This window comes from Phyllopteryx taeniolatus, chromosome 14, assembly GCF_024500385.1.
Source record: "Phyllopteryx taeniolatus isolate TA_2022b chromosome 14, UOR_Ptae_1.2, whole genome shotgun sequence".
NCBI classification, from domain to species: Eukaryota; Metazoa; Chordata; class Actinopteri; order Syngnathiformes; family Syngnathidae; genus Phyllopteryx; species Phyllopteryx taeniolatus.
In genome coordinates, this window is record NC_084515.1 from 23,129,684 (window position 1) to 23,157,102 (window position 27,419).

The 27,419-nt window shown below is 39.2% G+C and overlaps 1 protein-coding gene across 4 annotated transcripts in view; it reads left to right on the forward strand.

Moving 5' to 3' along the window:
• slc6a9 (solute carrier family 6 member 9) overlaps positions 1-23,773 on the forward strand; it is a 55,563-nt gene extending 31,790 nt beyond the window's left edge. For 3 of the 4 annotated variants that reach the window (XM_061797632.1, XM_061797631.1, XM_061797630.1), the window contains 12 exons: positions 2,360-2,516; positions 9,542-9,673; positions 10,594-10,861; positions 12,121-12,253; positions 12,408-12,542; positions 12,837-12,940; positions 14,979-15,216; positions 15,702-15,836; positions 16,248-16,347; positions 16,940-17,040; positions 18,574-18,744; positions 19,980-23,773. In XM_061797632.1, the coding sequence (XP_061653616.1) occupies positions 2,360-2,516; positions 9,542-9,673; positions 10,594-10,861; positions 12,121-12,253; positions 12,408-12,542; positions 12,837-12,940; positions 14,979-15,216; positions 15,702-15,836; positions 16,248-16,347; positions 16,940-17,040; positions 18,574-18,744; positions 19,980-20,222 (1,917 nt within the window). In that variant the 3' untranslated portion in view covers positions 20,223-23,773. The remainder of the gene's footprint in view (positions 1-2,359; positions 2,517-9,541; positions 9,674-10,593; positions 10,862-12,120; positions 12,254-12,407; positions 12,543-12,836; positions 12,941-14,978; positions 15,217-15,701; positions 15,837-16,247; positions 16,348-16,939; positions 17,041-18,573; positions 18,745-19,979) is intronic. The other variant, XM_061797633.1, reaches the window with a different exon arrangement.
• Positions 23,774-27,419: the final 3,646 nt, after the last annotated feature.

Genomic DNA, 27,419 nt, shown 5'->3' on the forward strand with positions numbered 1-27,419 from the left:
ACAATAAATGCATGCCACACCTCACGATGGCACTGTGGCTATGCAGTAAATAACAAGATGGGGGAGATGAAAACAGCACAGAAAAACCGGTGATGCCACAAGGTGGCCTTAATTACGTGAGGTGCACGTTGGCTGAAAAATGTAAAAAATATATAAGACGTTATTTACCAAGACAGTGATGTAGTGGTTCATTTGTGCAGGCCATATGGGTTCACTCAGTGACGGTGTGAATGTCTGTGAATGGCTGTCTGTCTGTGTCCCGTGTTTTACTGGTGACCAATCTCGGCTGTAGTCTGCCTTTCTGCTGAAGTTGGCTGGGATAGACCCCAATATCCTTTGACCCTGAACAGGACTAGCAGCATAGAAAATGGATGGATGCATTTTTTTTCCCTTTGTATTATTATTGTTAAATACATTTGCATGAAAGGCCTTCCTTCAAATGAATGCCTTACTCCTAATACAGTCCAACTTCTTTTAGCCACAGCGGGCTTCATGCCTCACAAGTTAAGAGTGGCCGTCTCCCAACCCGAAGGATGTGGGTTTGATCCTCGGCTCTCTTCGAACATGTCAAAGTGTTCCATTTGTTCCTGATGCCGAGTCATTGTTAGTTCAATGGGGGCTGAGTGCTTTCAGTAGCTCCAAGGTCGAAGTTCACTATACAAGTGAAAAGCCTTTTACCATTTGCTGTATCACAATATGTAGATATGTAATGCTCATGCTGAGCCATTTCATTTTTTTTAATAAGTCATAAACAGCTCATACCTGTTTAGTTAATGGGAGGACAGAGTGGCTAATGATTCAACCTACTTTCTGTATTACTATCCTTACTTTTTGCTGGATATTCATCTCATTCCTATTTTCAGAGGAGAATGCTCAAACAGAGCATCTTCTGCTAGTAACTGTTTTCACAGCGTGATCAATGTAAAACTGTATTTTAATTTCAAGTGCAAGTGTGTTCATTTGCTTCCTCACACACAAAAATCAACATAGAGTCTGTTTCTAAATGATGATTTGATTTATTCAGGGGAAGAAAAAAAAAAACATCATGCCAACAGTCAATATGGTGGTGGCAAGGTGATGGTCGGGGTATGCTTTGCTATTTTAGGATCTAAAGGACTTGCTGTCACTTGCTTTACCGGAAAATCCTGCAGGCAAATGTCCAGTGATCAGTTTGTGCCCTCAACCTCAAGTGCTATTGGGTTATACAGCAGGACTGACCCGTAACATACTAGCAAGTCTATTATACCTCTGAAGGACAGAAAAAAATTAAATGAAGGTTCTGAAGTGACCATGCCAAAGGTCGGACTTAAATGAATTGAGAAGCAATGGTATGACCTCAAACGGATAGTCCTCGGTCGAAAACCTTCCAATATGACTGACTTCAAACAATTCTGCGAGGAAGAGTGGGCCAAAATCTCACCGCCAGTTATCGCAAGTTATTGCTGTCGAGGGCGGCTCAATCAGTTATTAAGTTCAAGGGGTACGGAATATTTTTTCCCCCTTAATAATGAAAACCATCATTTAGAAACTTTTTATACTTTATATTTACTTGAGTTGTCTTCGTAAGATGTTAAAATGAGTTTGATGATCCGAAATATTGAAGTGTGATAAACATGAAAAAAGAAATCAGAAATCAGGAAGTGGTAAATACTTTTTTCACAGCACGGTAGCTGAGGTTATAGAGCAGGTCAGAAGAGAGAGAGAGAGAGAGAGAGAGAGAGCGACCATCTGATGGCAGCAGATGGAAGCTTGAAATCAGGACGACAAGACCAAATGCTTATGGGTTCTTCTCAAGGCGATGAGTTCACTTTAGATCCTGTCTGCTCCACTGCATTCACTTCATGCTAAACTTGCGAATGAAAGTCCTTTGCATATGAAATCTATTGACCCTGAGTACCTGCATAAGATGAAATGGAGAGAGAGAAGACATGCCGTAGTAGATGTCTATTGAGTACACTGATTGGATGTTAACCAATTGAAATGATACTTTATAAAAAAAAACACGAACTAATGCAGTATTTGTAGTTATTTTGACAATTCATTTTTTGAATCATCATTTTAAATCGTTAACGGTTGTAATAGTGCTTCATTTATAATCCAGTCACTTAATTGTGTCTGTCCTTGTCCGCAAAAGTGTGTATTGCCACCAGTATAATCGCTGCCTCGACTTTCTGAATAGAATTTAGAATTTATATATTCCTGCAGGTCAGCATAATGCCCACCTGGCCGCCCATATCCATGTAAAAGGAATGTGTTTGACATGCACAGAACATTTCTGTTGGATTTGTTGCAGCGGTGACATGTGTAACACATTGACTGGCTGTCACATGAGCTGACCTTCACTGTGTCCTTGTTGTAGAATGGAGCAGTTCCAGGTGAGCCAGTGAAGAAGGATGAAAACTCCCGGCGGGGGAACTGGGGGAACCAAATTGAGTTTGTCCTCACGAGTGTTGGCTATGCTGTGGGCCTGGGCAATGTTTGGAGGTTTCCCTACCTCTGCTACAGAAATGGAGGAGGTAGGCATTTTATCATAGAGAAACGTATTGCATGCAAAGGTGCATAATAAATCAAACAAATCCACAGAACAGAACAAAAAAGGAATGAATGAAGACCAAAAACAAATACTTTTATTTTTTATTTTTGTTTAGTTTATTGAACAGTAAATTCTCTACTCAGTCATGCTTACTGTACAGTTTATATTTACCTCAGTATAATTGGATGAAATTGAATTAGGAACCCGTCATTTGGATGTAAATCAGGCATTTACAGCTCCATTTAGCAATGTTTTTGGACATGACCCTGTATCAAATGTAATTTTTTAGTTCACTGGCACATGAGTCCTGATAGCTTCCACAAAACAAACAAGATTATGTAAAAAAAAAAAAAAAAAAAAAAAAAAAAGGGTTTCACAGCGATTTGATGAAGATTACCACACATGGATTCAGATATTTATGGCACACTGTACATTTCTGCGTTCACCCAGCTTTTTGGTTTATCTCTCCGTCGTAATTAATGAGGCAACATGAGTCATGTAACATTAGGCCTATCAATACAGCTCAAAGCTGTGTTTAAACATCAAGGGCTCCAAATTCGTCGACTGCGCAGTGTGCACCGGAGTGCGAATGGTGTACATCTTGATATTAATGCCCACGCAAGGCTTGCTGCACGTGTTTGCCGCCTCTGCAGACTGGTCTGCGCCAAGCTGGGTAGTTTCGGCGCATCGAGGGTGTGCCCTTGAAGATGCACTAGGCGGAGTGAGATCTTGGTGCACAGAAAGTGTGTAAAAACCTAGCCCAGCTCATACCACATCTAAATTGTTGCTAAGGGATCTAACGTGATTTTGAGGTCCTCAGAGGTGTGTAGTGGATGACAGATTATTTCAACAGTGGAGATCCAAACCTCTTAATTATTGTACAAATATATAATCATTTAATGTATTCTTACCTTTGTCATCATTATTATATTTTATCATTATTATATTTCTTTCCACGTTACTGGCTGGCACGCTGCTATGTGGGCCGGGGACGGCGGGGTGGAAATGAACGATCTTTTGAGGGGATATAGTCTGCGGACATTACAGTATTTAAGTCACCAGCGATTTTTCACCGGCTCATTCTGTATTTAATAAGGGTATACCGTTAACGTTCAGTGATCCAGTCACGCATGGATCGCTGAGTCCTCTTTCGCTCTCCTCTACATGACATCAACATTTGAGACTATTTGTGCTGTTTTTTTTAAAGGGTATGCAATAACCCGCTTCGATTGGACAGGATTGAGGTCGGCACATGCATGAACGATCATGCATGACTGGGGATGGATTCATGAGGTCTGCAGACATGTTTAAGTCGCCCTCACTTATCACCAGCTCATAATGTATTTAATCACAATATCTTTTGCCACCCTGCGATTGGCGGGCGACCAGTTCAGGCTGTACCCAGCCTCTCGCCCGAATGGATGAATGGATGCACGGATCTTTTGCCACACCGGCCAAGTGAAAATGCGAGACCGTCATTGCGCCTCACTTAAAAGGAATTAATGAAATAAGACATTTTGATTGGCACAGCCCCTTTTGCTAAATATTAAATATAATTGCTGTGCGAGAGATTACGTCTACCCAGTCTAGCCCACCCCCTCACAGAGTGACGCCACGCACCACACTGGATTTGCGCAAGTCACGAAAATAGAGCCCCAAGTTTTGTCTTTCATAGGGCAGAGCACACATAGCTGATGCAGCCCGTGTATTGCTTCAGTGTTCCCCAACTTCTATGGCATACAGGCACCGATTTTTCATGAGAACATTCTCACGGCACACCACCAAAAAAAAGTCTCAAAAGTATGAAATCTGAAATAATGACGATCCCGTTTCAATTTACTCGTGCATTTATTTAAGAAGTAGTCTATGAAATATGTGGTTATTGAACACACAACTGATAAACTTGCAGAAAGCAATGGCTTTTCTATTAATTAGTGTCGGCCTTGCGGACCAAATCTGTAAGATGGTTCTATAGGACAGGAGCCTGATAAATGAAAATTCTATATCCCATTTCTTCCTCTTTTCTTCCTTTTCGATTCTGGGACCCCAAGTTAATGTGAGCTTTGTGTAGTGCTCTAGAAGGCACCACAACGTGTTTAAGGTATAGCGGTCCCTGATCTTATAGTGCTTTGTAGGTGAGGAAAAAGATTTTTATTTTTATTCAAAATCTAGGAAGTCAATGGAGTGAGGCTAGCACTGGGAAGGTATGATCTCTTCTTCTCATTCTAGTTACTGCTGGAGCTGCAGCATTTTGGACCAGTTGGAGGCTTGGAGAGTCTTTAACGACTTGCTGGAGCAGCCTGCAAAGAGACAGTTACACTAATCCAGCCTATAGGGGTCACAAACACATGGACTAGTTTTTTCACCGCTAATGGCAAGAAATTAGATTTATCATGTTTATTTCTTTTTTATTTCACACAAGTAAAAGAAAACTGTCCTTGAAACTTTTTGTTATGAGAGTTGAATGATAAATCATGGTCCAAGGTGATGCCGAGGTTCCTCACTGTGCTGCTTGAGGCGAATGCGACGCAATATAGGGCAGGTATGTAACTGGAGACTTTGCCTTTAAGTTTGTAGTCGCCAAGGACAAATAGTTTCATCCGAGTTTAATAGTAAGAAATTGGTGATCCAACTCTTGATGTCATCAAGGCATCCTTGAAGATTAGTTAGCTGATTAGTTTCCTGAAGATTATTTAGCTGATTAGTTTTCTCAGGTTTCATAAATAGGTAGAGTTGTGTGTCATCTTCATAGCAGTGGAAGTTGACCAAATGTTTTCTAACAATCCTACGCAAGGGAAGCAGTTAAAGACTAAACATACCCGTCCGATTAAGGACACCTGAGGCACACCATGACTAAGTTTTATATAGACATTGGATCTTTGTTATCAATATATACAAACTGTAAGAGAGCTGACAAGAATGATTAAAACCAAATAAGAGTGGTGCCCTTGATACCATCTGTAAAAGGATATGGTGGTCAAGTGTGTCAAAGCCTGCATTAAGGTCTAATAGGACAAGTATAGCAACGCGGACTTTGTCAGCGTCAGTAAGCAGGTTGTAATGTTCACCAGCACCGTCTTGGTACTATAGTGTATTCTGAAGCCAACTGATAGTCCTCAAATAGTAAATTGTTATTTTGTAGAAATTCATACACATTTTTGGCAACTGTTTTCTCAAGAATTTTGAACATAAACGGAAGATTAGATACCTGCCGATACTTTGCTGACTGCCGGGTCAAGGTTGTTTTTTTTTTTTTTTGGTTTTTGTTTTTTTAAAAGAAGTGGTTTGATAACAGCTATTTTAAATGACCGCAGTACATATCCTGTCACTAAGGACATATCGATCATGTTAAGCACAGCAGTGTCAAGCAATAGTAAAGCATTCTTATCTAGATGAGTAGGGATTTTGTCTAGCAGTCAGGATGAAGAGTTTCAAAATGAAATCATAGAGCCTAACACAGAGAGGTTAATCGGACAAAAACTGATAAACTGTGCCTTAGTCCAGCTGATGGCAGGATGTGAATAATTTTCTCTATAATAGTGACAATTTTGAAATCAAAAAAGGTCACTGCTCAGAGTGATAGGAATAGATGAATCAATAATACTATGACATTTGGTCAACCTAGCTACAGTACCAAAAAAAATATGCTTGCTATTGTCTTCAATTAGGGATGAGCAATAGGCTACTCTGGTGTTACAGAGGGCATTTCTTTCCTTTATAATTTTTTAAATCTTTTTTTTGAGTTAGCGGTTTAAGGGGCTAGTTTCTTTTGGTGTCTTTTCTTATGTCTTCGAGGTGTGATGGAATCTATATTTGCCCACAGAGAGGTAGCTGCACCATCCACAAACTCATCCATTTGAGCTGGACTGAAACTGGTGTTGAGATTGTCTTTTTTGGTAATGCATAGTATTGACTCAAAGATAGGACCAACGGCCTCCTTTAAATTTAGCGACAGAAGCATCTAGTAAACACCCAGTGGAGTTTGTTATGCCTGCGTGAGTGCATTCGACTAACTAGAAGGCAAAGCTGGATAGGCAGTAGTCAGATAGTTGAGGATTTTGTGGGAATATTGTTAAATTATTAAATGTTAAGGCCATACAGTAGGTCTCTGACTTTTTCAAAACTATTGTGAAATGCTAGCTGATTTGCAGCAAATAATTATTTGCTCACTTCAGTCAGGCAAGTTTCGTAAAGCTCTTAAAGTAGCTGCCATTAAGCCTCTTCTAAAAAATACAACGCTGGAAGCTTTCATGTTAGCAAGCTATAGACCTTTCTCAATGTTCCCCTTCAAGCCAAGATTGTCGAGAAAGTTTTTTTTCATCAACTGAGCAATTTCTTAAACTTAAATGGACTTTTTTGACAGATTCAATCATGTTTCCGAACTCAGAATCACAGAATCAGCTCTTATCAAAGAACCAAATCATATAAGGTTGAATACTGACTCGGGAAAGGTGTCAATTCTGGTCTTGTTGGATCTCAGTGCTGCTTTTGATACGGTAGATCATAACATACTGCTGAACAGTTTGTAAATGTGGGTTGGACTAAATGGAACAGTCTTTAAATAGTTCAGGTCCTACCTGGAGGAAAACAGTTGTTTCATAAGAAGTAGAGGTGCTCAATCTCATCGAATGGCAGTGACCTATGGGGTCCCTCAAGGGTCATTTCTTGGACCCCTCCTGTTCAGCCTGTATATGCTACACTTGGGTCAAATTCTTCAGAACCTTAATGTTGACAATCATAGTTATGCAGATGACACACAGTTTACAGATGACTACAGTTCAATTGAGGTGTTGTGTCACTGTCTAAAACAATATAAATGGATGAGCCAAAACGTTCTTCAATTAAACCACAACAGTCCCAGTCAGCTTTATAATAGTTCTGTTAGTCTAATAGTTTAGAGATCTACAGACTCAGGTCAAATAGTGGAGCACAGTCCAAAGCAAGCAAAATGAAGCAGCATTTAGCTGTTATGCTGCACACAAATGGAATAAGTTGCCAACAGAATTGACGTTAGCCCCAAGTGTGAGGGTTTTTCTTTCTTGCACTGTATGCTGTTTTTAATTGTATTTTTAGATTACTCTTTGTTTAAATTTTTTACAAGCTTTTGTTTTTCTTTGTTTTTAAATGCTTTTATCATTTAAAGATATATGCACCTTGTGTATGAAATGTGCTATATAAATAAATTTGCTTTGCTTTGCTTTCCTCAACAAGGCAAACCCGACTGCTTCTAATAAAAGATGAGCTGTCATTTTCAACATAAGCACGAATGTTAAAGGGACCCACTCTGATTATTTTATCTATACTAGTAACTAGGCTTGATAGCAGCTCTGAGAATTCAGTTAAGAACTCAGAGTAAGGGCGGTAAATGACAAATAATGGCAATGTTTTTGGGCCCTGTGAACTTTAGGAGGAAGGTCGAAAACAGGACTTTCAAAAGCGTTAAAGTTACGTTTATTATTTGATAGAGGGGTAGATGCAATTGGGCTAACATATTTATCTTGACTAAACCAGGTTTCAGTCAAACAGAAGAGATTCATGTGAAGGTCTGAGATCAGACCATTTCCTATGACTGCTTTGTTTGATTGTTATCTAATATTTAACAGTCCACATTTAGTACAAAGTGGTCGGCATGTAACAATGGCTGTGGCTGACTGGGGAAGAGCGGCATTTTTGTTGCGGAGCTGGAGTGAACTGTCCCAGAGCGTCTGGTTTTTGGTTGAGACGGAGCCACTGGAGGGAGAGGACTGTGCTGAGTTCGGTGTAGCGATGGATAGGAACTCTGGATGGGTACTTTAGGTCCGAGATATCAAATCTATTGTTTCGGTGGAGATTGCTTTGCTGGGCCTCAGGCGTAGCGTTGGTCTTTCTTGGACCAGGTAAAGTACTATTACAAGAAAAAGTCACCGTATTAGAAGAATAAAGTTGGCATATTATGAGTAAAAAATGTGTTATATTACAAGAATACATTTCAACGATTCAAATTACTACACAAAACGAAACACTCTGAGAGCAGCCATTGTTTCTCTCTTGAGACCTGCCATTTAGTCATCAAATAATAATAAAAAATATATTTTTTTGTGAAAAAAAAACTCTGCTTCGATTATCAACAAAGCCACTACAATAACTGATTTGCATCTGTGTTATTCTTTAAAGTTATCGTATGTAACTTTTGCCACCCCCTAAGCTTGAATTCCACATTACAACAAAAGAACAGAGCCATCGCTTCAATATGACGTCGGCAATGCATGTTATGCCTCTTGTATGAGATTCAACAACATTTTTACTTCTTTTTGATGGACATGCGTCATTTCTGTGCAGTCATTGGCCAGCGTGGGAAATTAATAGGGCATTCACTAAATGTAAAAAATAAGATACTGACAAATACAACAAGCTGTTAGAGGAGCATTATGTCATCTCCTCTAGTAGTGGTTTGGGTGTAAATGACTTTTTAAAAAAAAAAAAGTTGTGGATTATAGCTTGAATAGAAACGGACACAATTGCTTACACAATCTCATTAAACTGTTTATACTGATGATCGTGTTGAATAGCCAAACCTCCTTAATTGTTTGAGAAACTTATACAAAAGTCTAACTTGTCAATATCCTCAACAGTCACTATCTTATGGTCGCAGTGCACGTTTATGCCTGCAATATCACAACTTCATTATTAGACTATTATGACTTTTGCTTTCCATTATGTACTGTAACGTTACAGATGATTACAATTCCACTGACTAGTTCAGCTCTCTTCTGCTACCAATGAAACAGATATTTATGTACGACATAGTCATGCCCCCCCCACCCCCCCCCCCCCCACCCAGCCCCCGCCTCCCCACCAATATTTCATTAATTGTCTCTTTTTTAATCTTCTCTCTATGTTTGAAGTAATTCCTCCATTTCCTAATGCAAGTTTGTTTCCAAGTTGGCTCGATATAATCGGAATTCTCCCGGGCACTCATTCTTCTTTACAAGCTTGTGTTGACTGAATCGTGACTGTCTCCCCTTCCAGGTGCCTTCATGCTCCCGTACTTTATCATGCTGGTGTTCTGTGGCATTCCACTCTTCTTTCTTGAGTTGTCCTTCGGGCAGTTCGCCAGCCAGGGGTGTCTTGGGGTCTGGAAGATTAGCCCAATGTTCAAAGGTTTGTGTCTTTGTATGTGATTCTCATGAACGTTGAACTGGAATTCTTGGAGACTCATGTGATCCAACTTTTCAACTGCCACCCAGAAACCATTTAAAGGCAATACTGTTCTTAAAAAAAATTGTCCTAAAATGGCACTTTAACTTTAGGTCTGTTTAATTTTGGCCATGGATATTTTCTATTAGTTTTTCTACTGTTTTGTATTGAAATGCAATTAAATGCATTTTTCCAGAGTTAACAACATTCCTGTCTGTGTCAATTATTCTATTCAGTTGTCCACCAAAATCCGTTGAAATTAAACCATCTTGCTTTTATGACAAATATTGTTATATAATTAAAATGGAATTAATTGAGATTAATTACAACGCCTCTAATTCATTAGATTATTTTTTTTAATTGAGGCCCACCCCTACTTTTTATCAATGTTAATTCTATCTATTTCATTTTTTTTTTTTTTTTTTTTTTTTTTTTTACTAGAAAATATCCTAGTATGTTTTCTTCAGAAACAAACTCTTGTAAAAGTAAAATTTGATTTTTCAAACAGTAAACAATCTCCCAGAGTTTATCAACGTTTCTCCAAAATGTGACTCATAGAATTCAAATGTGGATGGGGCAGCTATGTCCAAAGTTCAGGGTTGTGTTCACCTGGGTCAACACAACTTCAGTGTTTGAAGTGGAGGATTGGCCAACCCTCCACTTCAAACTGGGTTCAAGCCTTTCAGTTGCACGTGAAAACCACAAACATAAATCAAAATGCACTTATTCAAAAAGTAAATGTAAAAGTAAAGTAATGTTTCTTAATCTAATACATACACTGAGGCAAGTGAGGGTGATTCATTTTTATCGTTGTAATTATAAGTATTTAATGTTGTTATTCTAACCGTATTTAGCACAAACTAATCCTTTCTTCTTCCATGCAGGTGTGGGCTATGGCATGATGGTGGTGTCCACCTATATCGGGATCTATTACAATGTGGTTATTTGCATTGCCTTCTACTACTTTTTCACATCCATGACAAACGTACTGCCATGGACGTACTGCAACAACCCCTGGAATACGCCTGACTGCAGTGGAGTGGTACCCCAAAGCAATGGCAGTATGGCTAACGTCACTCGTAGCATGGTGGACGGAGTCAGTGAGTTAGTGAACCGCACCAAGAGAACCAGCCCCAGCGAGGAATACTGGAAGTAAGTCTCAGATCATTGTGAACATCTTGAATCATGGGCAGGACGGTCGACGAGTGGTTTACTCACCTGCACCACAGTAAAGAAATCTGGGTTTGAATTGCAGCTCGGACCATACTGTGTGTAGCTTGCATATTCTCCCTGTGCTTGCGTGGGTGTCCTTCAACATTCTAAAAACATGCTGAGGTTAGCTATTTTGTGTCCATACTGGATGTGCCCTGTGATTGACTGGTGACAAGACCAAGGTGTACCCAGCCTTTTGTCCATAGTCAACTGGGATTTTTGGAAAAGGATGCCATTGGAGGCCATACAAGGATCGGTTATGCAATTCCTATATTTGAACTCTGGTTTGTTGTGCTCAAGGACCAACATGCACCTCAAAGATAAGGTTGGCTCACACGTGCTTCACTTCAGCGGACCTGTTTCAAATATTTGGACTAGATGCTTTTCATCAATTTTTAACAGCCCCATTCGTTTATTGGTGGACATTCCCCATTTATCGGAAGTCAGGAGCCACTTACTGGAGACAGTTGTGAAATAAAAAATGGATAAAAACTGTCAGTAAAAACGGAGCGTTTTGGCCACCTGCTCATACAAAAGTGTTTCAGAGCGCATTTTTACAATTAAAAAATGCAAAACTTAAAAAAAAGGTCTCACAATTGAAGAACATTGCAATTGTTTCAGCATTTGTGTCCACCATGCCTTCACGCTGAATAAAGCTTCTCCGGTCAAGTGTACAAATACTGTGATCAGTTGAACGGACACTCAATAACTCAAATTTTCAATCCAAATATATTCCAAGCACAGTATCAAAATGACTCTTTTGGGTTCAGACAAGCAGTTGATGCACATGTGGGTGGTGCCAGCATGGTATGCGAAAGACAGCTCTGTGTGAAAGGAGATTATTTTAAAGATGTTGTCTTCAGCACAGCTAGTTTCATCAGTGCGTTATTTAAGCATGAATGAAATATGATGGGAATTGCTGGTCCTACCTTAATTTGTACTCTGATTCCCACCTGTCAATTTTAACTACTGTTTTTTTTATTATTATTATTGTGGTTTTCTTGGCAATAACTGTATAGATTTAGACTGTCAATTTATTCCAGTGTTATGCAAATATGAGCTGCTGAAACTTAATAATGGTGTAAAAATCAATAGAGGGGGTTAAAGTTGAGAAAGCAGTTTTGAATACAGCAACCTCAGTCAGTAAAGAGAAAAAAAAATATTTCCTACATGCTTGTAAAAAGGCGCATGTGTTTTAGACACTATGTTTTGGACATCTCTGATGGCATTGGGAACTTTGGAGAAGTACGCCTCCCCATCCTGGGCTGCCTGGCTGTGTCCTGGGTGGTGGTCTTTCTCTGCCTCATCAGGGGCGTCAAATCCTCTGGAAAGGTCAGTCAAACATTTGTGAATATTTTAGAACTTGTATGTTGAGAGTTCCAAGTTGGACTTGATGAAAACAGACCGAGCAAGTAGATTTCCTCTTATCTCGCTATTCTGTGTTGCAGAATTCATTAAGTCGTTGTGTACATGTTTGCATTTGCAGGTGGTGTACTTTACAGCCACGTTCCCATATGTTGTTTTGACCATCCTGTTCATTCGTGGGATTACTCTAGATGGAGCCATCAATGGCATCATGTATTACTTGACTCCGCAGTGGCAGAAGGTCCTTGATGCAAAGGTATTTTTTAAATTGCTTTTTTGAAATCATAAACAATACCATCTGAAACCAAAAATACTTCAGCGTCAGGGATTAATTATAATTTCTAATCATTAATAAATCATGCTTTGTTGTTGTTGTTGTTATGAAGCCCGATCACAACATTGGGCTACATGCTGATCTAGCAACCGCTATGAAAACCCAGACATCTGTTATGTTACGGGAAAAACCTCTGCAATTACACAGATAGAAATATCAATTGCTCTATCACATACACTTTCATACACTGTCATCAATTTGATGTTGTTTTTCTAGGTGTGGGGAGATGCTGCATCACAGATTTTCTATTCCCTGGGATGTGCTTGGGGTGGTCTTATTACCATGGCTTCTTATAACAAGTTCCACAACAATTGTTTCAGGTACTTCGAACTGTTTTTAAATCAATGTTTCTAGGCAACACACAGTAAAAGAACTACAATTCCCAAATGACTGTTCGATCTTCCTTGTTCCTTACGGCCGTGCTGAAATAAATACATTTAAAATAAACTCCAAAAGCTTACGTATGAAATGAATTGACAAAAATGAAAACTAAGGATATTTTTGCTATAATTATCATTAGTTTTAATTAGTTTTGTTTACGTAAAATGTAGTTTCAGTTAGTTTTTTCAATTTTAGTTTTATTGTACTTAGTTTTCGTTTACTATAATAACCTTAGTTCAAACCAGCATAAGTGTTTTTGTTTTTTTTAAATTATCAAGCAGAATCATTGATCAAACTCTTGACCTCCTTACAGTGTGGAAGTGAGCCAATGATCACATTGTAGAAAACATATTTGATAAACTAATGATAAACAAATGAAATGTCATTATTTTATAGATCATGCCATCTACTGTATGTCATCTCATGTCTCATGTGGTGTAACTAAAATGTTTGCTGAAACTGATGTGGTGATCAAGCATGTCATGATGCGTTGGAGTATTGGCAAATGTTTGTGTCCGGCATTTGTGAATATCCTATTCCAGGTTATTTGTGCACTGGGCTGACCGCCACAGAGCAGCGTCTTATTATTTGCAATAGTCTGTGAAGCTAGATAGGCCTAAAATGATGAAGAGGCAAAAAGAAAAGGCAATTTTAGAGAGGAAACGTAAAGCTACTCTAGCCTCGAGACAACTGGTGAGAGGGACAGGAATATGTGACATTCGCCAAATGAAGGCCACTGAGCCAGGAGCCAAGTTGAAGGGTGAATGCCCTAAATGTGATTTGTATTTGAGACAATGCGATGTGAGATGAAGCAATACAGCAGGAAAATCACAGATTGTTGGGAAGTGGTAACTGCACTGAACACCAAGGGAGTGGGGCAATCAATGAGAGGAAAGGCGATAAGGAAACAAAGGACTTAGTAATTTACTCTCCTGAGCTCGTCCACACTTGCTGACAAGAGCGGGGGCATCGTGGGGAGAGTAGAATGGCTGAAAGTGTGAACTGACTCGAAGCTATCTGTACACACAGCTGCACTCTAGACTAATCTGCTTCAGCGGTGTCGTCCCAGTGGACTCGTCTGCAACCTCACAGATTGGTGCACATCAGTTGGAGCGGCAGGTGGAAGGCAGGGCAAGAATTTCTCGTGACGTTTATTGCTTGCAAACAAGAACATTTGTCTCACAATAGGTTAGACCTCTAAGTACTGCTTTTACTTACGGTAGATCTAAAACGTCTACACACCCCTCTTCAAATGCCAGATTTTTGTGACATACAAAAAAAAAAAAAACAGTCCAAGATCAATTTTTTCAAAACATTTTACACCAATAATGGTATAACCTAACCATAACCTGTGCAACTCAACTGAAGAAAAAGAAGGAGCTCTTCTAGAGGAGGGAAGTGAAAATGAACAACTGTCGAGAAAAAACCTCAGACTTGAATCTGCTCGAATATCGGTGCCCTCGTAATCTGACACATTTTGAGTTTTTCTGCAAAGAGTGGCCAAATATTGTCACGTCTAGATGTGCCACTCTGACTCACTCTTGAATACGACTACCCTAAAAGACTGAGTGCCGTAAGGTGCTACAACTAAGTCATAGTTACAGGGTGTGCACATTCAATCAATCAGGTTATTTTAGGTCTTTAGGTTTTATTTTACTCTGAGAAGATGAGAAGTCAGATTAGTTGCACAGGTTAAATGTCACAATCAGGCGGATTTATTTTAATGACTTATCATGGTCTCATCTTCTTTTAACATCACAAAAACCTGGCGTTTGAACAGGGGTGTGTAGACTTTTTATATGCACAGTATGTGGATATAAAGTGAACATTTTGGGAGAGTTTTTTTTTTTTTGTGTGCCAGCATATCTGTGACCCAGAGAATAGAGTAAGGTCTATAAACGTGTAGTTGTTATGAGTGCAATAACATGTGCCTGAGCAGCTGTGTAATTACTGTCCAATCTGTGTTTCTATGTACAGAGACAGCATCATCATCAGCATAACCAACTGTGCAACCAGTGTGTACGCTGGCTTTGTCATTTTCTCCATCCTGGGCTTCATGGCACACCACCTCAACGTGCCCGTGTCACAGGTAGCAGACCATGGCCCAGGACTGGCCTTTGTGGCCTACCCAGAAGCCCTCACTCTGCTGCCCATTTCTCCACTGTGGTCGCTACTCTTCTTCTTCATGTTAATCCTTCTAGGACTGGGAACTCAGGTAAGGCTTGAACGCAAGTTCAACCATAGTAATTTTTTTCTATACACCACATAATGTGTGAGTTAACTAGTATTATGTAGGGCATGCACAAATGCAGTAGACAACCTAATCTAAAGTAACCCTCCATGCCCTGTTTATAGCATAGACATGAAGATATGTCCAAAGTAAAAAATTGTATAGGAAAACAAACTATCATGAAAGTAAAGTGCAATAAAAATAAAGCCTTTTTGACCTGTTTTGTCTGCCACTGCTTGTTGCAAACAGACTTTTTGTTCACAGTAAAATATTTTGCAAATATGGTCATGCTGTACCTCCTCAACAAAGGATGCAACGTAATCATGTGCCAGTGCGACGAGAGCAAAACTTAGTGTACAGCCAAACTGCTTTCATTATCCTAAACTTGAGTGTAGCTGCCTACTCTCAAGGGCAACGTTTTGCATGTTTGTGCAGATTTTCTATTTTTCACCCATTTTTTTCCCCTTTAGTTCTGTTTACTGGAGACACTGGTGACGGCCATTGTTGATGAGATTGGCACCGACTGGATCATCAGGAACAAGACTGTAGTTACACTCTGTGTGGCTATTGTTGGATTTCTCCTGGGAGTTCCACTAACAACTCAGGTAAGTCCAAATCACATGCACACCATGGCTGAAAATTTTTTGTTTCCCACTGTGGGATTTACAGTATATTTTAAACACATGCTCCATACAGAACATTGATTTTTTTATTTGAATTCACTTCAGTGTTGTTGTGTTTGTAACATGGGCCAAAAAATGGTGTCCATTTGTTGAGTGTTGATTAAGTTAGGACACCCATACTACTGTTGGGTCAATGTTATTAAACAAACAAAAAAAAAAAAAATTTTAAATGTATTTTATTTCATCTGACCTTGTCATTGCATCCTGGTTTCTTTTTTTGACCAACTTTTATGAAACGAGTACTGTATCATGAACACGCGATCATACATGGCCGTAGATGTTTTGTACCGTAATTGAGAATTGTTTTGAGTCATTTTCTGTTTATGTCTGCAGGCAGGAATCTACTGGTTGCTACTGATGGATAACTACGCTGCCAGTTTCTCTCTGGTTATCATCTCTTGCATCATGTGTGTCTGCGTCATGTATGTTTATGGTAAGGAGTAGTACGGGCTGAACACTTCTTAAACTCTTCATTGTTCTTGTGGAATGGGGATGAACCTTTTTTTGTAAGAAAAGACTGGTTTTTGACTTATTATTTATTTTAGGTTGGTGGCCTAGTTTTCTTTGTCAATGGTAGGCCATTTTATAAACTAAATAGTTTAACAAACTGTGCCACTGTGTTTGTAGTTTGGAAAACAAACCAATTTACCTATTTGAAATCATTACTACTCCAATTATTGCACTTTACTTTAATGATAGAATCTAGTTTTTTTTTTTTTTTGCATCCTACTTAATGCATTTATTTACTTCACCTTATCCAGGTTAACAAGTCACCAATTGTGGTAAACACAACACAGAAACAGAACAGAAATTTTTAACTGTAACAATAGCATCTAAAATAGCATTAAGACCTGAGATGCATCTGGCCTGGTAGACTAATATGCAATGTCACTTCTTCATATCATGATTTCATATCTACCATTTAAAGTTTCAATTCATACACATTGTTGCTTTAATTCTCTTATTTGCATGTAGTTCAATTGTAATTTTCCTAAATCACGACTTCACTTTTTTCTTTCATTCAGGTCACCGAAACTACTTTAAAGATGTCGAGATGATGTTGGGTTTCCCTCCCCCGCTCTTCTTCAAAGTCTGCTGGATGTTCATCTCCCCTGTCATTATCTCTGTACGTTAACGCTCACAACAAACCGTCTGCATACCGCTGGCACATTTTAGGAATATGACCTACATTTGGAGCTAATCTGTTGGGCTTTGTTTCCAATTCCAACCTCAGAGTGCAAATCTTTTTGACTGGGAAATGGACATATGCAGCTGCTATCAGTAGAATTTCCCAACCACACATACAGTATTTGTCCACTAAGCTGCTAGGCCAACCAATAAATTCATTGTTGTGGATTACTGGTCGGATTCTTGGCATTTTTACCCTTTCCATCACTGACAAAAAACTGTTCTCCAGACCTCTTGAATCAAACCAATTGCCTGTTGTTATGCTTTTACAATTTCACCCATTAGTCAATTAGTGTCAGTGCACATCTAACTGGGGTTATTATGTCGCTCAATAAATGTTTGACAATTAGTTTTATGTTAACAACTAATACACTAAGCCAGACATGCGCTTGCATTGCCAGAAAATGCGAGCACTCTCCTCTTTCATTCTATCTTTCTCCCCCCCCCATCTCTCTCTCTCTCTTCACACACACACACACATCCACAAACACACATGCATGGACACACATCCACACAGACACATTTGACATGAAGCGTGAAAAAAAAAAATATCTAAACACACACACACACACACACATATATATATATACTAAAACTCCGGAGGAACTAATCACAATCTTCACCGGATTTGAATGTTGTATGATATTTTAAGAACTTTGCATGACCACTCCCAGTGTTTACCATCACAACAGCACCACTCGTGATTGTATTTCTGTAAATTTGAATATCTGACGTCAAATCTGTTTGTCAACTGAACCGGATGAGACGTTTCACCCCACACAACCCAAATGCCACATTGCAAATATTACAGTGTTCTCAACAACCACATACAATTGAAACAGCCATTACAGGGATTAAAGAGGATGAGTGCGTGACAATGCAAAACTGCAAACCGGTCTCGTTATCTGAGATCCAACAATTAATATTTTATCCCCCTGGTTTTAAACCACAAAATAATCATAGAATGGAAAAGTAACATGGCGGTAAGAGGCGGTCAATCTCCCCTTTGGCCCTCCGGGGGCTCAGGGGTACCACGTGTTCCACGTTGTGTTCCACGCAACGTAGGTTGAGACATGATGCCCCTCTTCCAGATAAAATCATTAGATTTTAACGCTTAAACTTAAATCACGTTAAACCGGAAGTAACGCAGGCGTCGCTTCCATCTTATTCTTTTCTCCAAAATTAATTAGGTTTTTATCCAAACCAATATACGCTACACTCACGATGAGCATCTTGTGAAAGTGTAATACAAAATAGTAATAAAAATAAAATTGTAATCAAGAAAAGTGAATTAAAATTTAAAACTGAATACCTCTCTGTTTGGGACAATCAGCAATGCATTATTTTCTTTGAAAAGGCACAGTCTACAACTGTTGAATTAGATCTACTGTTAGATTTGGCCAGTGATTGTATATTTGTTACATTTTCTGCAACAGTCACTCATTCACTTGCTTCTCTTTTGTCCCCACAGTTCATCCTAATCTTCACAGTGGTCCAGTACAAACCTATCACCTATAATGACTACGTGTATCCCGGTTGGTCTCTGGCCATTGGCTTCTCAATGGCGCTGTCCTCGGTGGTCTGCATACCTATCTATGCCTTCTACAAGATCTCAAGGTCCCCAGGGGCCACCTTCAGAGAGGTATCACCAGCTTTGATATTTACTTATTGAGTAAACCCCCACTATTCACGGGGGAGGGACTAAGCCCTGCCACAAATCGCGAAAATCCGTCAGCCATTGATGCCCACCAATAAAGATTTGTCATCTTTTAATTTTTTCATTGTATTAATTAGTTATTCTCATTATGGGGAAAGGGGAAATTCAACTCACATTCAGCTCCAAACTTTGTATTGCAGACTTCATTGCCTATGAAAGTCGGAAGATGGCGGCGGTAACACTTCTTTTCAAATTGACAAAGCTATGGCCTGACCAAATGAAGGCGTCCCGCAGGTTCAACGTAGTTGCCTGGCACCAAAATGACACTAAAGCCATACCTTTTATAATACACGTGGCTTTGGTCTTAACATAAAAACTGAGAATAGTGGAGGATGTTTTTTAGAAAACAAAGGACAAAGCTCCCCCCCAGAAATCCATAAACTGTGAAGAAGCTGGGTTTGTGTGTGTGTGTGCGCGCGCGTGTGTTTATTTTGAACATGTACAAATAAACGAACAAATAGCTATTAGAAGTACACAAGGCAAACAAACAATATCAAAACAAAACAATCACCTATGCAAACAACCAAAACAAAGTTAACAAAAAAAAACTCTAAACTGATGATGATTAACTCCCGTTCTCAAAAGGGAATAGGAAGAAGTATAATTTTTCTGTTTCTACTCTTTAGTCTGCATTACATTTTGAATATTGCAACATTATTTCATTATTTTCATAAACTACTTCCATAACACAATGTAATATTATATACAATATACTACATGCAGTTGACTTTATTTATTAACCACGTGTATACATGTTTAATTATACATAGTATACTAGCTGCCAGTTATGCCAATCACGGATGTATACAGTTTTTAAATGCTTTATAGATCACCTTTCATAAAATGATATGAAAGTGCTTTCCTTAGTTAAAATCAATGCCCGCCCCCCTCACTCACACAGATACACATTTTTCCCAAAAAAAATGTATATCATGGTAAAGTTTATTTATTTCCATAATTCATAGATTATAGATTATAGATTCAGGGCCCACAATGGAAACAAATTTTTTCTCCGCTTTCCTCCCACATCCCAAAAAACATGCGTGGTAGGTTAATTGAAGACTAAATTGTCCTACAGACAATTCGTTGTGAATGTGAGTGACTCCATTCATGTATTGCATCGTCTTCTAAATCACCTGTCCTCCTCTTTTGCCGCTCAGCGGTTGAAGCACGCGTGCCAGGCAGATCCGAAGTGGGGCCCGGCCCTGCGGGAGCACCGCACGGGTCGCTACGCCACCACGGCCTCCGAAGACAGCGCGGAGGTTCATCCCTTCAAGGAGAAGGACGAGCTGAAGGAGGAGCAGCCGGAGGAGGAGAATGAGAGGAAGGATGAAATCAGCCTCACCATCCAGGGAAGCAACGGCTCCACCAACACACACAACAACCCCAACCCAAGTGCATAGATGGCGTCCCGCTCTGTCACCCACTACTGACGCCATTTCCCCCTTCTCCTCTATCTGCACCACACTTTCCCACAGTCCTCTGTGGGGAAGATCCCTTTTTGCTGGAGACCTTTACATATTGTAAAGGCTTATTATATTCAATCTAACCTCTGCTAGCTACCTGCGTGATATCTTTATGGGAAAAAAAAAACAAGGCACAAAATTTTTTTTAAAAATAAATAAAGAATAAATTGGATCACTGTCCAAAAGATTTAGTTTGTACATTTGCGTGTGTGCGTGGATTGTTTGTGTTTGAGATAATTTAATAATTCAGTTTGTTTTTCGTTACATTTGTCTGTAAAAACACGTACCTGCATATGCCATGTTCAGATGCAGTTCAAGCTATGGCGGATTGTAAGGCTGATCGCGTCTGTCGGGCTCACAGCAGCACAGAGACACACGCCTGTCATCTCATTATGGACCTGCTGATTCAGATTTATACACATATAAGGAATATAATTACAAACACTAATTTACACTGGGGCATTCATTATGCACGTTTTACAATGCAGTCACCTCACACAAAGTTGATTTGAACGATTGCTGGTTTTTCTTTCTTACTTTATGACGATGATGAGACGCTGAGTACAACCAGAAGCTTCCAAGATGGGTGATTGACTGTGAAAAGTTTTTTTTTTTTTTTTCGCCACCAGAGCTGCTGCTTGAATTGAAAACTTTAGCCACTGTCTCCCTTTCATACATACCGCACACGCACACATTGTAGCACATAGTTCTTGCACATACAGGTAATTAAAAAAAAATAAATAAACACCAGGGCCATTCTCAGGTTTCAAGTAAACTTTGTGGTGTGCCTGGGGAGACCTCATGAATGAACTCATTGAAAAATGATACATTCGACAGTATATAATATTAGCCTACACGGACACACAAACACACACACTGGGTGCGTCTGTGTACAGTATTTGATGTATCAAGAAGTGACACCTCTTCTCTAGTCTTCCAGCAATCCTTTTTGTGTGAAATGAAATTTTGGGATGTGCATTAGGGAGAATCTTAAATGGAGGAGGTAGCCAGTGAAGGCATGATTGGTTTTTAATCTCGTCTTACTTTGTGTGGTTGTAGCAGTCCACCCAATGTGCTGTGTCCTGTGTTCAGGTCTGCACAAGTTTGTCGTCTTCTGAGGCTGTGATGTGATGTGGAAAAAAAGGGCAGCTTGTTTCCAGAACAGCACCCATTTTTGTTTGAGTTTTTATCATAAATGTGAAATGTAGTTATATAGTTTTGGACGAGAAGTATCATTTAATCATCTCACTATAGTGATAGTGTAGTAAATCATTATTAAGACAGTTGTTTTATTTTGTATAAAAATAAAAACTTGAATCAGACTCTGAAATATTCATGTTTACCCTTTCACTTCTGATTTATTTGGAGATTTTGTGAGAGAGAATAATTGATGTTGATGTTTTTAAAAGTACAAATTTGAGGTTTGTCCTGCTACAAACCCTGCACAAAACTACAATACCATTAAGTGTGTGTTTCACATGGTTGTTCTGTATTTCCATCTTTGGTATGTTTTGTGGACACCTGAAAGTCCACAGGTGCAGATTTGACTACTTTCTTGCGTGTGTGGTGATGAACCTTCATTCGTCCAAGTTCTTTTCAGAGCCAGAACGCTATAACAACATGTGATACAATATTGTATACATTATATTGCAATCTAAAGTGCATTAAGGAATAGTGCAACACTTTACATTGTTTATTCTTGTAAATTGAAAAGTGTAAACTTAAGTCCCCAGCCAATAAGTACGAAGTAGTAGTAATAGTGAATGCCTAAAGATTTTTACCACATTTGTTTGAGCCCATCAAGCCAGCTATTATCCAATTCTCCTGCTATTTTTTATTTTATTATTATTATTTTTTTTAAAACTAGTGAAAACACTTTTCTCCCAAGATCAGTCTCCTCTTGTCTGCTCGCCACGTGCCATAGTGCAGTTGCTAAATGTTTCCACAAGATGGGCCCATGTTGACATGCACAGCAGTCAAGTCACAGTACAGCTCCCAATGTGGCCAGAGATGCACTTGACATAATATAGGATGTCTGGTTATAAAACAGAGCTCAAAGGATTTCTGTATTATTGCAGTTCGAAGTAAAGACATCATGTTGTCTGTCCTTTTAGCTCTACACACCCCATCTCTTCTGACCTTTGTATAGAAAATGTATAAATTCTATAAATAACTGTGTGTACGTTTATCTCTACTTTTATTGTGAGCGCGGCGAGTATGAGAATTGTGGGTCATTGCCTTTGGAGTTGTCATTTCTAGTTGTTTAATGTAGAAGATGTCATGTATTGTGTACTGCATGTAGTGGATAAGCTTTTACTGCTGAGTCTGCATGTATCGCAGACGTAGAGTTAATGTCGATGTACCTCTAATCTTGACTCTTATTCTGCTAATCATATAAAGCCCATCTTTTAAAACTATTTTGTACTATGAGAAGAACAAGAAATCAACCTTTTTATCTTCCAATTTCAGTCATTGTTTATCTGCGTTCCATGACACTACTGTTTTTTTTTTTATTTTTTTTTTTTAAGTATATTATCAGAAAACATATATCCAGCTGGTATTATATGAGTATTGTCAAACAAAAAAGCTTTGGATAGAAACTTGAACTACAGACAAATGGTCAGTTTTCACAGTGAGTGGTCTCGTGTATGGACAGTGGTTGCAGCAACATAACATTGTTTCTGTTTCTGTTTTTGATTTTAATTTTTTCGTTTGTTTTACATGTGGTTAAAGCTCAATACCGACAGTGGCCACTAATGATCACACTAATCCCAGACATTCACGATTTTAAAACCTGAGCAAAACAAACACCAAATAATAATAATTATATTAATATCAATGATAGCAATAATAGTTGATTGATGAAGAATGATTCCACAGATTTCAGGACCCATTTTTCATTTCGCAGTCTGTGGTATATTCTGCACAAGGTATTTATAATATGGTTAGCACTGCATATTTTAATGTGAAAAGAACAAAAAAAGCACACTGAGGTGCAAAATGTTGCTAATATTGTACAAAATCTACGACCCTGTTTGCAACATTGCCTCTTGAAATTACCACTTCTCCAATATTTATCTCATGTAATATTAATTTAAATGCACTTTTTTTTTTTTTATTTTTTTTTTTACAAGCAACAAGAGGAAATGTGCTTTGACTATGAATGCACATTTCCATGTTGAAAAAAAAAAAAAAAAAAAAAAAACATTTGCAGTGGTCCTACACAAAGAAATGGTGCGTGTAGTTCTTGAATTGCTGTCTTCTTACCATGTATAAAATGTTACATGGTAGGATTCAAGAGGAAATGCACAGGTTAAAAGAGTACAGTTCTTCTGATACCTTCTATCATATCTCTATCTAACTGTCTGTTCGTCTTGTTCTTCAACCTTTAGGGCCAAAATGCATTGAAATGTCTTCTTAGTCCTGTCAGCTGTATATTGTAAAACTGTTCAATTAAATTGATAAATAAAAATCTATTTTAAAGATCAGCATTTGTGTGATTACGTTTGTCAACATGAATAAACGAATGATATTCACATGCTCATGCCCACATTAGAATCTCTCATCTATGATCTATAAAAGCACATTCCTTTTAATACATCCTCAGCATATTACATACTTAAAGCAGACATTTTGATGGATGAAATATTGAAGTTTTAAAAACTAATACTCACATAAAGATAATCTGGCTGCTTTTATCCCGATTTTGTCCCTTCTTGACCAAAGAACACAAATGCTAGACTATTTTGTGTTTTATAAGATAATTTTTTTTAAATTCTCCTTAGGTCTGAGATCTGAGATTGGATTTGCCCCGATAATAGGGTTTGAAACGGGTCAGGGCCAACACTTAAATATTAAACATGTTCAGTATTTAAGACCAAAACTCTGTGTCTGGTGTGGGGAAAGCCAAGTAGTCCCGAGTCGTGGTACTGTGAATTGTGACGTGGAACAGAATGTAAACAATCCAAGAAGCGATCTGATTAAGGAACAATGAAGCAGATGTAAATTAAAACAAACATGTCCTACTCCTTTTTTTTTTTTTTTTAAATAAAAATGAGTTCCCTAGACGGTAAGAAGTATTTACCAAAGCAAGTCTTTTACTTGACAACATCACCATTCGATAATACTCCCGCCTCCAGTCCTTTCAGAAACACTGGGGAAACATTGGTGCAACATATACGGAAATGTTTGTTCTTCTTCATTTATGTTAGCGCACAGGTGATCACGTGAGATTGCTGCCTTGGAGGACTTGTTTCTAGATTGGTGGCAGAACAGAATCTTTATGTGTGTAGTGTTCTGTGTTGAGATTATTGGAGCATACCACACACAGTGGTACCAAAACCTGATTATCTATCTTCATGTGTGGGGTCTGCAACAGATAAACAATCATTTAAGATTTGAAAAATCCTTATTGTATGTGTGTCCCAGGTTTAAGGTGTTTAACTTCACTATTATGCAAATGACGCACAACTTTAGTTATGAATGCAATCTGTTGAAACCAATTAGTTCCACAACCTTCAGGCGTGCCTTAAAAAAGGTCAGGAATTGTACATTGTGACAGACAAATTCTTATTAAAAAATTCAGATAAAACTGAAATATCGAGTCTTTTGGATCCTTCTGGAGCACCATATGCTGCCATCCAAGCAGCATTTTTTATTTCCAGGGACATCCCTTCTTATTTCAGCAAGACAATGCCAAGCCACATTATGCACTTGTTGCAACAGCGTGGCTTTGTAATAAAAGAGTACAAGTACTAGACTGGCCTGCCTGCAGTCCAGAGTCCAGACCTGTTTCTGATTGAAAATGCGTGGCGCATTATGAAATACGACAACGGAGACCCCCAGACTGTTGAGTAAATGAAGCAGTACATCAAGTCAGATGGGATAGAATTCCACCTGTAAAACTTTAACAATTAGTGTCTTCAGTTCCCAAATGCTTATTGAGTGTTATTAAAAGGAAAGGTGATATAACACAGTGGGAAACATGCCCCTCTCCCAGATTTTTGGGGTTTGCAAATCACTGTATTCTGTTTAGATTTACATTTTACACAGCATCCCAATATCATTGGATTTGGGATTTGAACTACCAATAGAATATTTTACTAAAATCCCAAGTAGCGGTTGCTAAATTGCATGTTCACTCATTCTAATGCCTAGATCAAACTACAGAATTTTAGCCCCGATATTGAAATGATTAGCCATCATGCGTGATTTCCCAGATCAGGCCCGACACATTTGGTTGGGAACGTCAAAACTTCTTGTAGTGTGACATAATCCACGACCGATTTGGCACTACAATAGCCCTACGATCCCAAAATGAAAAGTTTAGCATATTTAATTTTTGGGGATATTCCCATGTAGTGGCGGCACGGTGGCCGACTGGTTAGAGCGTCAGCCTCACAGTTCTGAGGACCCGGGTTCAATCCCCGGCCCCGCCTGTGTGGAGTTTGCATGTTCTCCCCGTGCCTGTGTGGGTTTTCTCCGGGCACTCCGGTTTCCTCCCACATCCCAAAAACATGCATGAATTGGAGACTCTAAATTGCCCGTAGGGATGACTGTGAGTGCGAATGGTTGTTTGTTCCTATGTGCCTTGCAATTGGCTGGCAACCAATTCAGGGTGTACCCCGCCTCCTGCCCGATGACAGCTGGGAGAGGCTCCAGCACGCCCGCGACCCTTATGAGGAGAAGCGGCTCAGAAAATGGATGGATGGATGGATTCCAATGTAGTGTGACATGTCGACCACAACTCTCCAACAGCGCACCTTGACGTCGACCAATAGGATTGCGTATTGTGACCAGCGTGCATCGCCTCCCGCGCTTAGCGTTGTCAATGTACAGTATTTGGTTGCCGTTGTCAACATTTATTGATGCGCACAAACCAATGTTTACCAAAGCTTTGGTGCATGATTCGACAGAACGTCGGCATGTTTACATACAAACGTAAGCGCTAGAACTAGCTTTCTAGGCTACATAACATTTTGTTGCCTGCTTGCGAGCCGTATCGTATTAAATGTACGTGAACATACCTCAAGCCCTTCTTCAATGGACAGGCCAAAATGTCCTCTCCTGAGCATGATTTTTTTTTTCCTCTTTTTGTTCTTTTTTTCCCCAACATTCGATTGTTTGACAGCAGCTTGTCACCATGGTAACGGTTGAATCTGGTTGCGGTGAAAGATGACACATTTTCTGTTCATGTCTCCCCGACAATGTTTTATTTGACAAGATAAAGCCCAGTGATTATAATAGACGGGCTACAGTGGTATTGGCATACAAGTCATGTAGTGTTGCCATTGTCTGTCCGAGATACGGAAGATTTTATGGCAGTAGTCTGACATAGTGCAATCGTGAAAGACCAAATTTGTCTTGTAGTCTGATCCAGACATAACACAGACATGTCAAGCTCCCAGCCCCCGCAGCAATTTTGTCTGGCCGGAGGGATCAATTTGAAGTCAGCACGACATTGGCATCAGCCAAACGTGCACGTAAATTCCACGAGCAGTGTCTTCGTAAACAGTACTCACCCATAGTGAGATTTACAGGTAAGTAAACTATCCCGTTCTACAGGTCTTTATATTATATATGTGGCCAGCCATGACAAAACACCAATTCAGTCTGAGCCAAGTCACGAAAAAAAGAAAAACAAGTTTTTTTTTTGTTTTTGTTTTGCAGAATATGTAAATTGAAGTCATGAAGAAGCCACTAGGGGGTGTTGCGGATACTAGTCAGCCAGTCAGGTACCAGTTTCAAAGGAGCCACATGGCTACGTATGCACCCGCTTGTGCATTTTAAGTAACTCCATCCATCCATTTTCTGAACCGCTTCTCCTCACCAGGGTCGCGGGCGTGCTGGAGCCTATCCCAGCTATCTTCGGGCGAGAGGCGGGGTACACCCTGAACTGGTCGTCAGCCAATCGCAGGTGCTTGTAACTGTGATTGCTAATTTTGGAAGCTCTGTTTGTTGTCGATTGAATGAAGACGCATTGCCGAATAACTCGTGGTTGTGCCAGCGCAAATCTGACTGCAAAAAGTTAAAGTGAAAGTGACTGGCAAACGACAACGACGAAAAGAACGCCAACTGACCTCTAATTTGTGGCAATGTCTTCTTCACGGTCGTTACAGGGCAAACCTGACTGCA